At 44.4% G+C, this 13277-nt stretch overlaps 1 protein-coding gene across 5 annotated transcripts in view; it reads left to right on the top strand.

Moving 5' to 3' along the window:
• The window catches only part of SCAPER (S-phase cyclin A associated protein in the ER), a 379512-nt gene that overhangs the window by 217276 nt on the left and 148959 nt on the right, over positions 1-13277 (top strand). For all 5 annotated transcript variants that reach the window (XM_054041167.1, XM_054041165.1, XM_054041164.1 and 2 more), the window contains one exon: positions 11369-11495. In XM_054041167.1, coding sequence (XP_053897142.1) covers positions 11369-11495 — 127 coding nt within the window. The remainder of the gene's footprint in view (positions 1-11368; positions 11496-13277) is intronic.

Genomic DNA, 13277 nt, shown 5'->3' with positions numbered 1-13277 from the left:
TCTGCATCTTTTGGATGTCAGGCAAGCACTGGCCTTCTATCTATATAGTACCAAGACTTTCAGGCTGTCTTCTTGGCTTTTTGTTTAATATGATAGCAGAATGAGAGGTCAGGCAGTTTCAGCACAGACAGTTTCCAAATGGATTAATTCCTGTATTGCAGCAGCATATGGGGTAGCAAATGCCTCTCCTTCCCAAAGACTATTGGCCCATTCCACAAGAGCTCAAGCAACCTCAATAGTTTTTCTAAGGGACATCCCCATACTATACATGTGTAGAGCTGCTATTTGGTCTTCCGTGCATACATTCACTCATCATTATGCCATGACAACAGCTTCAGGATGTGATGCAAACTTTGGGAAAGCAATATTGAGTCACTGTTTAAATATACTTGGAGCCCGATCTCCTGACAGTATTACTTTTGAGTCACCTGAGTGGAATATACATGTGTAAACACTCGAAAAAGAAAATCTGGTTACTTACCTGTACTGTAACCATTGTTCTTCAAAATATGATTGCACACATGTATTCCACGACCCTCTATCCATTCCCTCAGCATTGAGTTTTGAGCCACCATAGTTCAGTGAAAAGGAATTGATGGAGGATGTGATGGCACTGCCCTCATATAGCTGTAGGAGTGGCCATGAGGAGGCATAGGGCACATATGCTGCACCAATAGGTACAGCTGCAGAAAACTCTCTGGCTCCAGCACACTGGGCATGCATTGCCAGCGTGCATCACCTGCGTGGAATACATATTTGCACCCACATCTCAAAGAACAACAATTACAATACAGATAAGTAAGGGTTTCTTCCCTTTTTTGCAATATCATTTTTGTGTTGCTCTAATTTAGGCTATTTCCTCACTGTATTATCCACCAAAGAAAAATATTTAATATGAAACAGAGATTTTATCCAAATATAATTAATCAAAGCCGTTCTTTGCTATAAATATAAGATGTGTTCTACTTTGACTTGCCAGAGCATTCCATTAAAAAAAAAAAAGATTTAGTGTGGTAGCAAAACTGTCAATAAAACTGGAAAATAGTTCCCCAGTTCGGAAATAAAGGTCTCGGCTTCATTCCAATATGTCTATATATAAAGACCTCAGTATGTACTTTACAGTGAATGGCTGTTATCGTGTCACAAGATTCAGTTCCACTGACATTCTGCTACAGTTACATCTATAATCAAAGTAAGGACCTTGGTGTCTCTCACTGCTAATGACACAATCCTTGCTATACTTGGTCCTCATCCCTGATAGATGCTCCTTCAACCAACTTCTACAGCAGCCTGGCTTCCCCACAACTAGCTTGCTCCTTGGCTTTCCCTAGAAAGAGAGGGAACTCTGTTCTCACTCCTCACTCTCTCAAGCAGCTCCTTCACTCACTCGCCTCCTTTTTTCATCAGTAGCCCACTCTCCTGTGTTGAAGAGAGTGAGCCCATTACAAACAATGGCTCCCTCTCTATTCCAGAGGAAGAGAGGAGACACCCACAATCACCAGAACAGAACATTAAAATTCATTTTATATATATATGTATGTGTATGTATGTGTCTGGTTTGAGATAGGTCTGTGTTGAAGTGGAGGAAAAGAGTTGGGGAATATCTCCCCCTGGGACTTTTTAAAATACTTAACACAATCTGGTACTTTGCAGAGTTAAAAAAATATTGTTGTTAAGAATTAATTATTTTTATGAACCCTGGAAATTTTAATGGTCTCTTGCAAGGATGATAGAGCTGTATCCAAGGCACAGCTCCATCAGATTCATGAAATCACCCCATTTCTTCCTTCAATTTGATGGTAAAAGAGTTCCCAAAAGCCCCCAAGAGTACCATCCAGTACATACTGGCACTAAAAAAGGTTCAGAGAAGGGCAACTAAAATGATTAGGGGTTTGGAACGGGTCCCATATGGGGAGAGATTAAAGAGGCTAGGACTTTTCAGCTTGGAAAAGAGGAGATGAAGGGGGCATATGATATGATAGAGGTATATAAAATCATGAGTGATGTGGAGAAAGTAGATAAGGGAAAGTTATTTACTTATTCCCATAATACAAGAACTAGGGATCACCAAATGAAATTAATAGGCAGCAGGTTTAAAACAAATAAAAGGAAGTTCTTCTTCACACAGCGCACAGTCAACTTGTGGAACTCCTTAGCTGAGGAGGTTGTGAAGGCTAGGACTATAACAGCATTTAAAAGAGAACTGGATAAATTCATGGACGTTAAGTCCGTTAATGGCTATTAGCCAGGATGGGTAAAGAATGGTGTCCCTAGACTCTGTTTGTCAGAGAGTGGAGATGGATGGCAGGAGAGAGATCACTTGATCATTACCTGTTAGGTTCACTCCCTCTGGGGCACTTGGCATTTGCCACTGTCGGTAGACAGGATACTGGGTTAGATGGACCTTTGGTCTGACCCAGTACGGCCATTCTTATATTATGTTCTTATCACTAAGGGTATGTCTACACTACGAAATTAGTTCGAATTTATAGAAGCCGGTTTTATTGAAATCGGTTGTATACAGCCGATTGTGTATGTCCACACAATAAAATGCTCTAGGTGCTCTAGTCGGCAGACCGCGTCCACAGTACGAGGCTAGCGTCGACTTCCGGAGCATTGCACTATGGGTAGCTATCCCACAGCTATCCCACAGTTCCCGCAGTCTCCGCCGCCCCTTGGAATTCTGGGTTGAGATCCCAATGCCCGGATGATGCAAAACAGTGTCGCGGGCGGTTCTGGGTACATGTCATCAGGCCCCTCCCTCCCCCGTCACAGCAACCGCAGACAATAGATTCGCGCCTTTTTATCTGGGTTACCTGGGTTACCTGTGCAGACAACATGGAGCCCGCTCAGCACAGCTGAGCTCACCGTCACCATATGTCCTCTTGGTGCCGGCAGACGTGGGACTGCATTGCTACACAGCAGCAGCTGCTAACTGCCTTTTGGCGGTAGACGGTGCAGTAGACTGGTAGCCTTCATCGGCGATCTGGGTGCTGGCAGCCGTGGGGCTTGCCTTTTGGCAGTAAATGGTGTATTATGACTGTTAGCCGGCCTATTACAAGTCGGGTCATCGCACATTAGCAGAGTCTTCCCTGAGCAGCAGCTCGTGCAATAGGCCTGAAGACCATCGTCATACACCGCCCCGTATTTGCTGCCAAGCACCCAGAAAGATGCCGAGGGCTATCAGTCACGCTGCACCGTCGTCTTAAGATGTAAAAAAATAGATTTTCTCTGTATTCATTTGCTTCCCCCTCCCTCGGTCAAATCAACGGCCTGCTAAACCCAGGGTTTTCAGTTTAATCTTTGGGGGGGACCAGTCTGTGACAGTTGTTTGTGTCTCTCCCTGATGCACAGCCACCGTTCTTTATTTTAATTCCCTGTGCCTGTACGCCATGTCGTCACTCGGCCCCCCTCCCTCCTTCCCCTAGGCCGTCAGATACTACGTTTGCGCCACAGCTCGAGCCGAGAAGCGGTTCGCGCCTTTTCTTTGAATTCTGGGTTGAGATCCCAATGCCCGGATGATGCAAAACAGTGTCGCGGGCGGTTCTGGGTACATGTCGTCAGGCCCCTCCCCCCTCGTCACAGCAACGGCAGACAATAGATTCGCGCCTTTTTACCTGGGTTACCTGTGCAGACAACATACCACGGCAAGCATGGAGCCCGCTCAGCTGAGCTGAGCTCACCGTCACCATATGTCCTCTGGGTGCCGGCAGACGTGGGACTGCATTGCTACACAGCAGCAGCTGCTAACTGCCTTTTGGCGGTAGACGGTGTAGCATGAGTGATAGTCGTGGGGCTGGCAGCCGTAGGGCTGCATTGCACCAGCCCCTTGCAGGCGATGGTATATTATGACTGGTACCCGTCGTCGTCATACTGGTATGGCTGTCAATCATGGCCACCTGGGCAGACATGCTACTGTTTTGATGATGACGGTTACCAGTCATAATATACTATTTTCTGCCAATTGCCCAGTATTGTCTGCTAAGCACCCAGAAGAGGCCGAGGGCGATGCTGGGTGCTGGCGGACGTGGGGCTGGCAGACGTGGGGCTGCATTGCTACACAGCAGCAGCCCCTTGCCTTTTGGCAGATGATGGTATATTATGATTGGTACCCATCATCATCATACTGGTATGGCTGTCACTCATGCTGCAGCGTCGGCTGCCACCTTAAGATGTAAAAAATAGATTTGTTCTGTGTTCATTTGCTTCCCCTTCCTCCGTGAAATCAACGGCCTGCTCAGCCCAGGGTTTCCAGTTTAATCTTTGGGGGGGCCATTCTGTGTGACAGTTGTTTGTGTTTCTCCCTGTTCCTGTACCTGTACGCCATGTCGTCACTCGGCCCTCCCTCCCTCCCTCCCGCCCTCCTTCTCCTGGTCCATCAGATACTACTTTCGCGCCTTTTTTCTGACCAGGCGCCATAGCTAGCACTGGGATCATGGAGCCCGCTCAGATCACCGTGGCAATTATGAGCACTATGAACACCACGCGCATTGTCCTGGAGTATATGCAGAGCCAGAACATGCCAAGGCGAAACCCGGACCAGGCGAGGAGGCGATTGCAGCACGGCGACGAGAGTGATGAGGAAATTGACATGGCCATAGACCTCTCACAAGGCACAGGCCCCAGCAATGTGGAAATCATGGTGTCACTGGGGCAGGTTGATACCGTGGAACGCCGATTCTGGGCCCGGGAAACAAGCACAGACTGGTGGGACCGCATCGTGCTGCAGGTATGGGACGATTCCCAGTGGCTGCGAAACTTTCGCATGCGTAAGGGCACTTTCATGGAACTTTGTGACTTGCTTTCCCCTGCCCTGAAACGCCAGGATACCAAGATGAGAGCAGCCCTCACAGTTGAGAAGCGAGTGGCGATAGCCCTGTGGAAGCTTGCAACGCCAGACAGCTACCGGTCAGTCGGGAATCAATTTGGAGTGGGCAAATCTACTGTGGGGGCTGCTGTGATCCAATTTGCCAGGGCAATGAAAGACCTGGTGATAGCAAGGGTAGTGACTCTGGGCAACGTGCAGTCAATAGTGGATGGTTTTGCTGAAATGGGATTCCCAAACTGTGGCGGGGCGATAGACGGAACCCATATCCCTATCTTGTCACCAGAGCACCAAGCCACCGACTACGTAAACCGCAAGGGGTACTTTTCAATGCTGCTGCAAGCCCTGGTGGATCACAAGGGACGTTTCACCAACATCAACGTGGGATGGCCGGGAAAGGTACATGATGCTCGCGTCTTCAGGAACTCTGCTCTGTTTCGAAAGCTGGAGGAAGGGACTTTCTTCCCGGACCAGAAAGTGACCATTGGGGATGTTGAAATGCCTATCGTGATCCTTGGGGACCCAGCCTACCCCTTAATGCCATGGCTCATGAAGCCGTACACAGGCAGCCTGGACAGGAGTCAGGACCTGTTCAACTACAGGCTGAGCAAGTGCCGAATGGTGGTGGAATGTGCATTTGGACGTTTAAAAGCGCGCTGGCGCAGCTTACTGACTCGCTCAGACCTCAGCGAAAAGAATATCCCCATTGTTATTGCTGCTTGCTGTGCGCTCCACAATATCTGTGAGAGTAAGGGGGAGACCTTTATGGCGGGGTGGGAGGTTGAGGCAACTCGCCTGGCCGCTGATTACGCGCAGCCAGACACCAGGGCGGTTAGAGGAGCACAGCAGGGCGCGGTGCGCATCAGAGAAGCTTTGAAAACGAGTTTTGTGACTGGCCAGGCTACTGTGTGAAACTTCTGTTTGTTTCTCCTTGATGAACCCTCCAACCCCCCCCCCCCGACCCGGTTCACTCTACTTCCCTGTAAACCAACCAACCACCCCACCCCACCCTCCCCTCCCCCTTGCAGAGGCAATAAAGTCATTGTTTTTTCACATTCATGCATTCTTTATTAGTTCCTTACAGAGGTAGGGGGATAATTGCCAAGGTAGCTGGGATGGGTGGGGGAGGAGGGATGGAAAAGGACACACTGCATTTTAAAACTTTAACTCTTATTGAAGCCCAGCCTTCTGATGCTTGGGCGATCATCTGGGGTGGAGTGACTGGGTGGACGGAGGCCCCCCCACCGTGTTCTTGGGCGTCTGGGTGAGGAGGCTATGGAACTTGGGGAGGAGGGCTGTTGGTTACACAGGGGCTGTAGCGGCAGTCTCTGCTCCTGCTGCCTTTCCTGCAACTCAACCATACGCTCGAGCATATCAGTTTGATGCTCCAGCAGACGGAGCATTGCCTCTTGCCGTCTGTCTGCAAGCTGACGCCACCTATCGTCTTCAGCCCGCCACCTCTCCTCTCGTTCATGTTGGGCTTTTCTCATCTCCGACATTGACTGCCTCCACGCATTCTGCTGTGCTCTATCAGCCTGGGCGGACATCTGCAGCTCCGTGAACATCTCGTCCCTCGTCTTACATTTTCTCTTTCTAATGTTCACAAGCCTCTGCGAAGGAGAAACATTTGCAGCTGGTGGAGGAGAAGGGAGAGGTGGTTAAAAAAGACACATTTTAGGGAACAATGGGTACAGTCTTTCATTACAAGGTCGCATATTTCGGCTTGCAGGCAGCCATCGTAGGCCACAGTGTTTTGGCTTTTTTAACCTTCTTAACATGCGGGAAAGATTGCAAACAGCAGCGCATTTCCCATATCAAGGATGAATTGGGTTGTCCATTTAAAATGGGGTTTCAATGTAAAAGGAGGGGGCTGCGGTTTCCCGGTTAACATGCGGCACAAACACAAGTAAACCACCCCCCCACACACGATTCTCTGGGATGATCACTTCACCCCTCCCCCCCACCGCGTGGTTAACAGCGGGGAACATTTCTGGTCAGAATAGCAGGAACGGGCGCCTCTGAATGTCCCCCTTAATAAAATCACCCCATTTCAACCAGGAGAGCTTTCTGGAGATGTCCCTGGAGGATTTCCGCTCCATCCCCATACACGTTAACAGACTTTTCCAGTAGATGTACTGGCCGCGATTGCCAGGGCAAATTAATCATTAAACACGCTTGCTTTTTTTTTGTAATGTTTACAAATAGTTACAAAGTTACACTCACCAGAGGTCTCCTGTGTGCCCTGAGGGTCTTGGGTGAGTTCGGGGGTTACTGGTTCCAGGTCCAGGGTCACAAACATATCCTGGCTGTTGGGGAAACCGGTTTCTCCGCTTCCTTGCTGCTGTGAGCTACCTACAGTACCTCCATCGTCATCTTCCTCGTTCCCCGAACCGTCTTCCCTGTGTGTTTCTCCAGTGAGAGAGTCATAGCACACGGTTGGGGTAGTGGTGGCTGCACCCCCTAGGATCGCATGCAGCTCCGCGTAGTAGCGGCAAGTTTGCGGCTCTGCCCCGGACCTTCCGTTTGCTTCTCTGGCTTTGTGGTAAGCTTGCCGTAGCTCCTTAATTTTCACGCGGCACTGCTGTGTGTCCCTGTTATGGCCTCGGTCCTTCATGGCCTTGGAGATCTTTTCTAATACTTTTCCATTTCTTTTACTGCTACGGAGTTCAGCTATCACTGCTTCATCTCCCCATATGGCGAGCAGATCTCGTACCTCCCGTTCGGTCCATGCTGGAGCTCTTTTGCGATCCTGGGAGGACTCCATGACGGTTACCTGTGCTGATGAGCTCTGCGTGGTCACCTGTGCTCTCCACGCTGGGCAAACAGGAAATGAAATTCAAACCTTCGCGGGTCTTTTCCTGTCTACCTGGTCAGTGCATCTGAGTTGAGAGCGCTGTCCAGAGCGGTCACAATGAAGCACTGTGGGATAGCTCCCGGAGGCCAATAACATCGAATTCCGTCCACACTACCCCAATTCTGACCCGCAAAGGCCGGTTTTATCGCTAATCCCCTCGTCGGAGGTGGTGTAAAGAAACCGGTTTAAAGGGCCCTTTAAGTCGAAAGAAAGGGCCTCGTTGTGTGGACGTGTCCAGGCTTAATTCGGTTTAACGCTGCTAAAGTCGACCTAAACCCGTAGTGTAGACCAGGCCTAAGTTATTCTCATCTCTTAATTACCAGCCTTGTTGGTTCATAACCCATTAGGACAAGACTTTCAACAAAAGTTCTTTTTGAACATTGTTCTGTAGTGTTTATTCGCAATAGACCAGATTTCGCCTCCCTAGACCCATATGCTTTGGAGGGGACTTTTTGCAGGTCAGTGTGAGATAAGGAAAATCAGGGACCTTGCAGAACTCCTAAACGCCACATTGCAGGAAAGATGGGGGTGGAGCTGGAGACTCTTTGATCTAGTGTTTTTAAAAATCAAGGAACTTTCTTTTTATCTGTTAATGTAACTTTTAAGATAAGATTTCGTGTGTGTGTGTGTGTGTGTGTGTTTGTGTGTGTGTGTGTGTGTGTAAAGGAACATTACGGTTATTTAAAAGTATAGAAGAAAAAGAGTTAAGGTAGATAAGTATTTAATTACACTCACAGTTTATACAGTCTCTTAATTAAATGTATATATGTAAAATATCATATTGCATATTCCAAAAACAATCTTAACTCTTCCATTATATACCCTTCTACAATCCATCTTTCAGAGAGACAGATACTATAATATCGGCAACTTTCGAATTTTTTTAAAATTGAGGAAATAAGTCGGTACCAGTGCACAGATTGGATGGGCATCGAAAAATACAATAAACATTATTCAGACGATACATTTAACTTAGAAATTGTTGTTGTTAATAATAGCCACACCTTTTTTGTTCAGTCTTTATAAAAAGGTCAAAGTCAATATAATCCAAAAAGAGAAGAAAAATTCCTACTGTCAAACATGCAATCTAACATTAAAACTGACCAGCATTTCCAGTAAATAAAGATCATTCAGGATGAAACAAATTAGTATGAGTCAGTGCCCATCTTATTTGGCTGGAGGGAAAATAGCTGAATAATGAGCAAATCTGCTCCAGCGATAGATAAGTTCTAGTTTCTTAGTACGCCAAATTATTAATGTTTAATTAAAGCATTTATACAGACTCACATTGATATATAACAATATAATGGTGTGAAAATCTTTGTATTGCCAGGTGCACACAAAAAGGTCTTTCCAACTCAGGAAGGAAGCAAGGGAACTTGTCAACAGAGGTGGCAGTTTAATATTATAATTAAGGCTACGATTTTGTCACAGAGGTCGTGGAAGTCACAGAATCTATGATTTCCAGAGACTTTTGTGACTTCATCCCGCAGTGGCTGGAAGCTCCGAACCACCCTGGGCGCCCCCCACTCTAGGCACTCCAAGCCACCGCAGGTGGTATGGGGACTCCACAGCTGAGCTCCCCGTTTTGTGTCAGATATTTTTAGTAAAAGTCAGGGACAGGTCACGAGCTTCCATGAATATTTCTTTATTGCTCATGACCTGTCCCTGACTTTTACTAAAAATATCCATGATGAAATCTTAGCCTTAATTATAATTATTCAGTAAGACCTTTTTCACTTCCCTCTAATTCTTGTCCTTGCATTGAGCAGTATCTTAGGTAATGTTAAGTACTCTGGACAATGATGTCTGATCTACACATAGATGTAGATAAAACACACACACACACTTTCTCATCGAAAGAGGCTTTAAGATTTGCCATATAGAAAAATGAGGCTTTATCATCTTTATCCACCAAATTCTCGAAGAGCATCAAAGTCCCTTCTTTTGGCCTGCATGGCTGACCTCAGATCTTACTCCAATTTGATTTCTGCTCTTTTTATACTACCTGCAGCAAGCATAATTCCATCTTGCTCTCTCAGATCAGACAGAGTTGTGATTATGATGCTTCTCTCTTTTTAATGAAGTTTTATGGGCTTTCCTCATGGGAATGCAGTAGTTATTTTCAAATAGATCTTTATTTAGATTCAGAAATCTTGCAGATTTTCCAGAAGATAAAGTAGGTCTGAATCACCTTCCGCTAAAACTGCCTAGACTTCTTACATTTGTAGATCTTACTTGGTTTTCTAAGTATGGGCTGCAGCCATTCTGCCTTTCACTAATTTTGTAACCTGCTTGTGTTGTTCAGTCATGGTATTTAATTAATGAGATTTGCAGTCCCAAATCCTACACTTTTTCTTCTTTTTTCCATCTTTGCTCCTAGTTTAGTAAGTACAGAAGAAATTCTTTCAATTTTATTTTTCACAGAGGGCATGGCAGTGCAGAGAATATCTTGTTTGGACTTAACCCACTGTTAGCATTCCTTTCCCAGAAAAATCCTCTGGCTGAATGTCAGCGGGTCCAGCTGACCAGATGCTAACAAGTTCTAGGCTCAAAGAAATCCTGATGATCATTTTTATTTTTACTTTTATTGGGCATTTTAACTCTCCAGATTCACAGTCATATGAAGTCTTTTTATATATTTATTTACTTAACTGTTTTTCAGTGAAAGAAATAAAAAATACCACCTTCCACTGATTAAGCAGGAGCTCTCCCTGCTTAGACCTTGCCCCCATTTAGAATATTTTTAAAATAATTAACTACAAATGATCTTGATCTAGATTCTACAGACATGCTGATTCCCTTTTCAACCTTCTGGTACTAGTTAAGATCATCTTCCCTTTCCTGTCATTCTACCCATGCCACCCCCACTGTGAATGTTTCCTGGCTCTCCCTTCCCCCACTCATGATGTTCAGACTCCTTGTGATCAATTTCAAGGTCCTGCATAACTTCCTTCATTACTTATCCCTACTTGTTTCTTATGTCATCCTCCCACATTCATGCTGCTCCACCAATGAAACCAGCTCCATCCCACCTTATCTCTATATATGCCACAGCTACCACCACACTTTCTTTTTTACTTCTAATGAATGGAATGCCATTCCTAAACTGGTCTGTAAAGCCACTGCACTCTCTTCATTTCAGTCTCCCCTAAAAACCCACTTCTTAAAAAACTAGTTAAATCATCTACTGTTCTATGCCCTTTACTCTTCTCCTGAGTGAATTGCTCATCTGTGTGGAGGGAGATAATTGAATGCTGGGAGGAGGAGGCAAAAGAATACTGGAACTGAAGCTGGGAAAGACAAATTGGCTGAATTGTGGAGGAAGGATGCAGGGAATTAACTGTGATTGACTTAAAAAAGACAACAGCAGCAGCAAACAAACAGGTGACTAATAAGTGCTTATGATTGCCCTAATCTCTTTACTTGCATGTGGCCTCACTTCCCCCTTTCTTCCTCTTCTTGTCCTTTTTAGAGTGTATTCTTTCTAGACTGGGGCTGTTGTCTTCCTCTGTGGTGCACATTTTGGATGCTACTGCAATATGAGTAGGAATACCTGTATGTAGATTTTTCTTAATTGTTTTAATCAAATTGAGGCTCATAAAGTTTCAGTAGGTATCTTTGAAATTTTACTTGAATGTAACTTTTTTCTCTTTTAACTCACTTTTGTCTTTTGTTTAATGTTGAAGGTTGCAGCGATTAGCAAAAGATCTTCTAAAGCAGTTCCAAGTACAGGATAGCAGTTCATTGGCAAACAACAAGGTTTCTGCTCTGGACAGGACTTTAGGAGAGATTTCTCGTATTCTGGAAAAAGAGGTATTATTTATTACATAATTAACTCATGGAATGCACAGCTTAGTTGGAATCGGGAAAGCATTCAACATGTATGTACATGAATATAGGAGTTATAAACATTCCTACTTCAGGGGGTTAGGAAGAAACTTTCCATATAACCTAGCTGTTACATAATTGACCATTCTGGAGATTCCAGCTCCTTCCCCAGATGCATCTGATACTGACCAGATGCTCTTCATAAAAAAAAAAAAAAAAAAAAAAATTTTTACTATAAAAGAAGTTACAGCAAACAAAACATGACTTTATAGAAAAACTATAATTTGATTTTTTTTCTTTTACTGTTTAAACAGATTTTTTCAATAAAACCTGAGATACAGGGAGTACATTTCTCCCCTTTTCTTAATTTTGTGAAAGTCCCCGCCCTTTTTTAACAGATAAATTAAAGACCACCACTGCACACGTGATTCATATGTACAGTGATTTTCTCTGGTTATTAGATGAAGATGAATATTGTTTTTAGTTTTGGATAGCAACAGGATTACATAAGCTTGCTGTGGTTTATCAGTAACTTTAGACATGTGTATGCTGTTACCACAAGTAAACGAAGTTTAAACAGATGGATTTGACATGGATTTTTTCCAGTTGCTTTTCCTGATATTTTAGAATACTGCCAGATTTAAGTAGGGAGCCAGCTGCAAGTCTTATGAACCTGAATAAGTAACTTCATATCTGCCAAAATCTATAAGTTGATGGAAGTTAGAGAAGCAAAATTTTCTGTGACCCATGTCACAAAGTGTAATATTATGTTATATTAAATTGTGGCAAATATTCCTTCACTTCAAGTTCATTCAGATTCCACAAATGCTCAAATAACGATATTTAAGTCCTGTAGAAGTCCTCCACTCAGTGCTTGTGCATACCAACCATGACAATTATGGATTGCCAGTCACAAATATAGACTAAGGAAAGAATGTGGCCTAAATTCTTAGATATACCTGTTATCCTCTGAATGCAACTGCGGGGGCTGAATAGCCAGCCACGACTCTTTGATTGTGAGGCCAGTTCTGCACTGGTTATAACCCCAACATAGGGTAGAGCAGCCTTGGCTGTGGTGCTGTTTGAGGTATTTGAATTCTACTGTTGGCAGGTTATTGCTCCCTTTTGTGCTCTCACTCTGCCCCCCACAGCTGCACCAGCTTGCAATCATTTACATCAGGAGAATCCTTAGCTAGGAAAATTCAGCAGCTCTCTGGCTTATTTACATTGCCAGACTGGCACAGAAGGTTCCAAATAAATGAGAAATCTAGCCTTGTAAATCTTTTGTTCCCTTAACCTGTATATATTTCAAATGATCATGTTACTTTCACAATAAGCTTTCAGATTCACTGGTGGACTTGTGTTTTTACTTTTTTAGCACAGTAATTCTCAAACTCACAACATTCAGTTTAGAGTAGTTAGTATCTTTTAAGCCTCTCTCATTTTCCTCCCTCTTGTTCATTTTTGAGAAGCAATTAATACAATTATTACATTGCCATAGGAATGGTTGCCATTTGTGTTTCCTTTCCCATCATGTTAGAAGGTTAAAATGACATCATGCTGCCTATATTACCAAGTATAGTGGCTCACAGAGCTCAGGAACAGACTGCTTGGGTAAACAGTACTGAGTGATGGTTTTCAGCAAAAAGGAAAAAAACATTTATGTTATTATTGCTGTCAAAGTGAAATTGAAGTATGGTTTATATTGCTACTGATACTCGCAAGCTAAGAAGGAAGTATCCCATTTCTTATTAGAAATGTTACAAA

This window comes from Malaclemys terrapin, chromosome 10 (genome assembly GCF_027887155.1).
Source record: "Malaclemys terrapin pileata isolate rMalTer1 chromosome 10, rMalTer1.hap1, whole genome shotgun sequence".
NCBI lineage: Eukaryota > Metazoa > Chordata > Testudines > Emydidae > Malaclemys > Malaclemys terrapin.
Note: the sequence above shows the minus strand (reverse complement) of the source record. Positions and strands in the feature narration are given on the sequence as shown.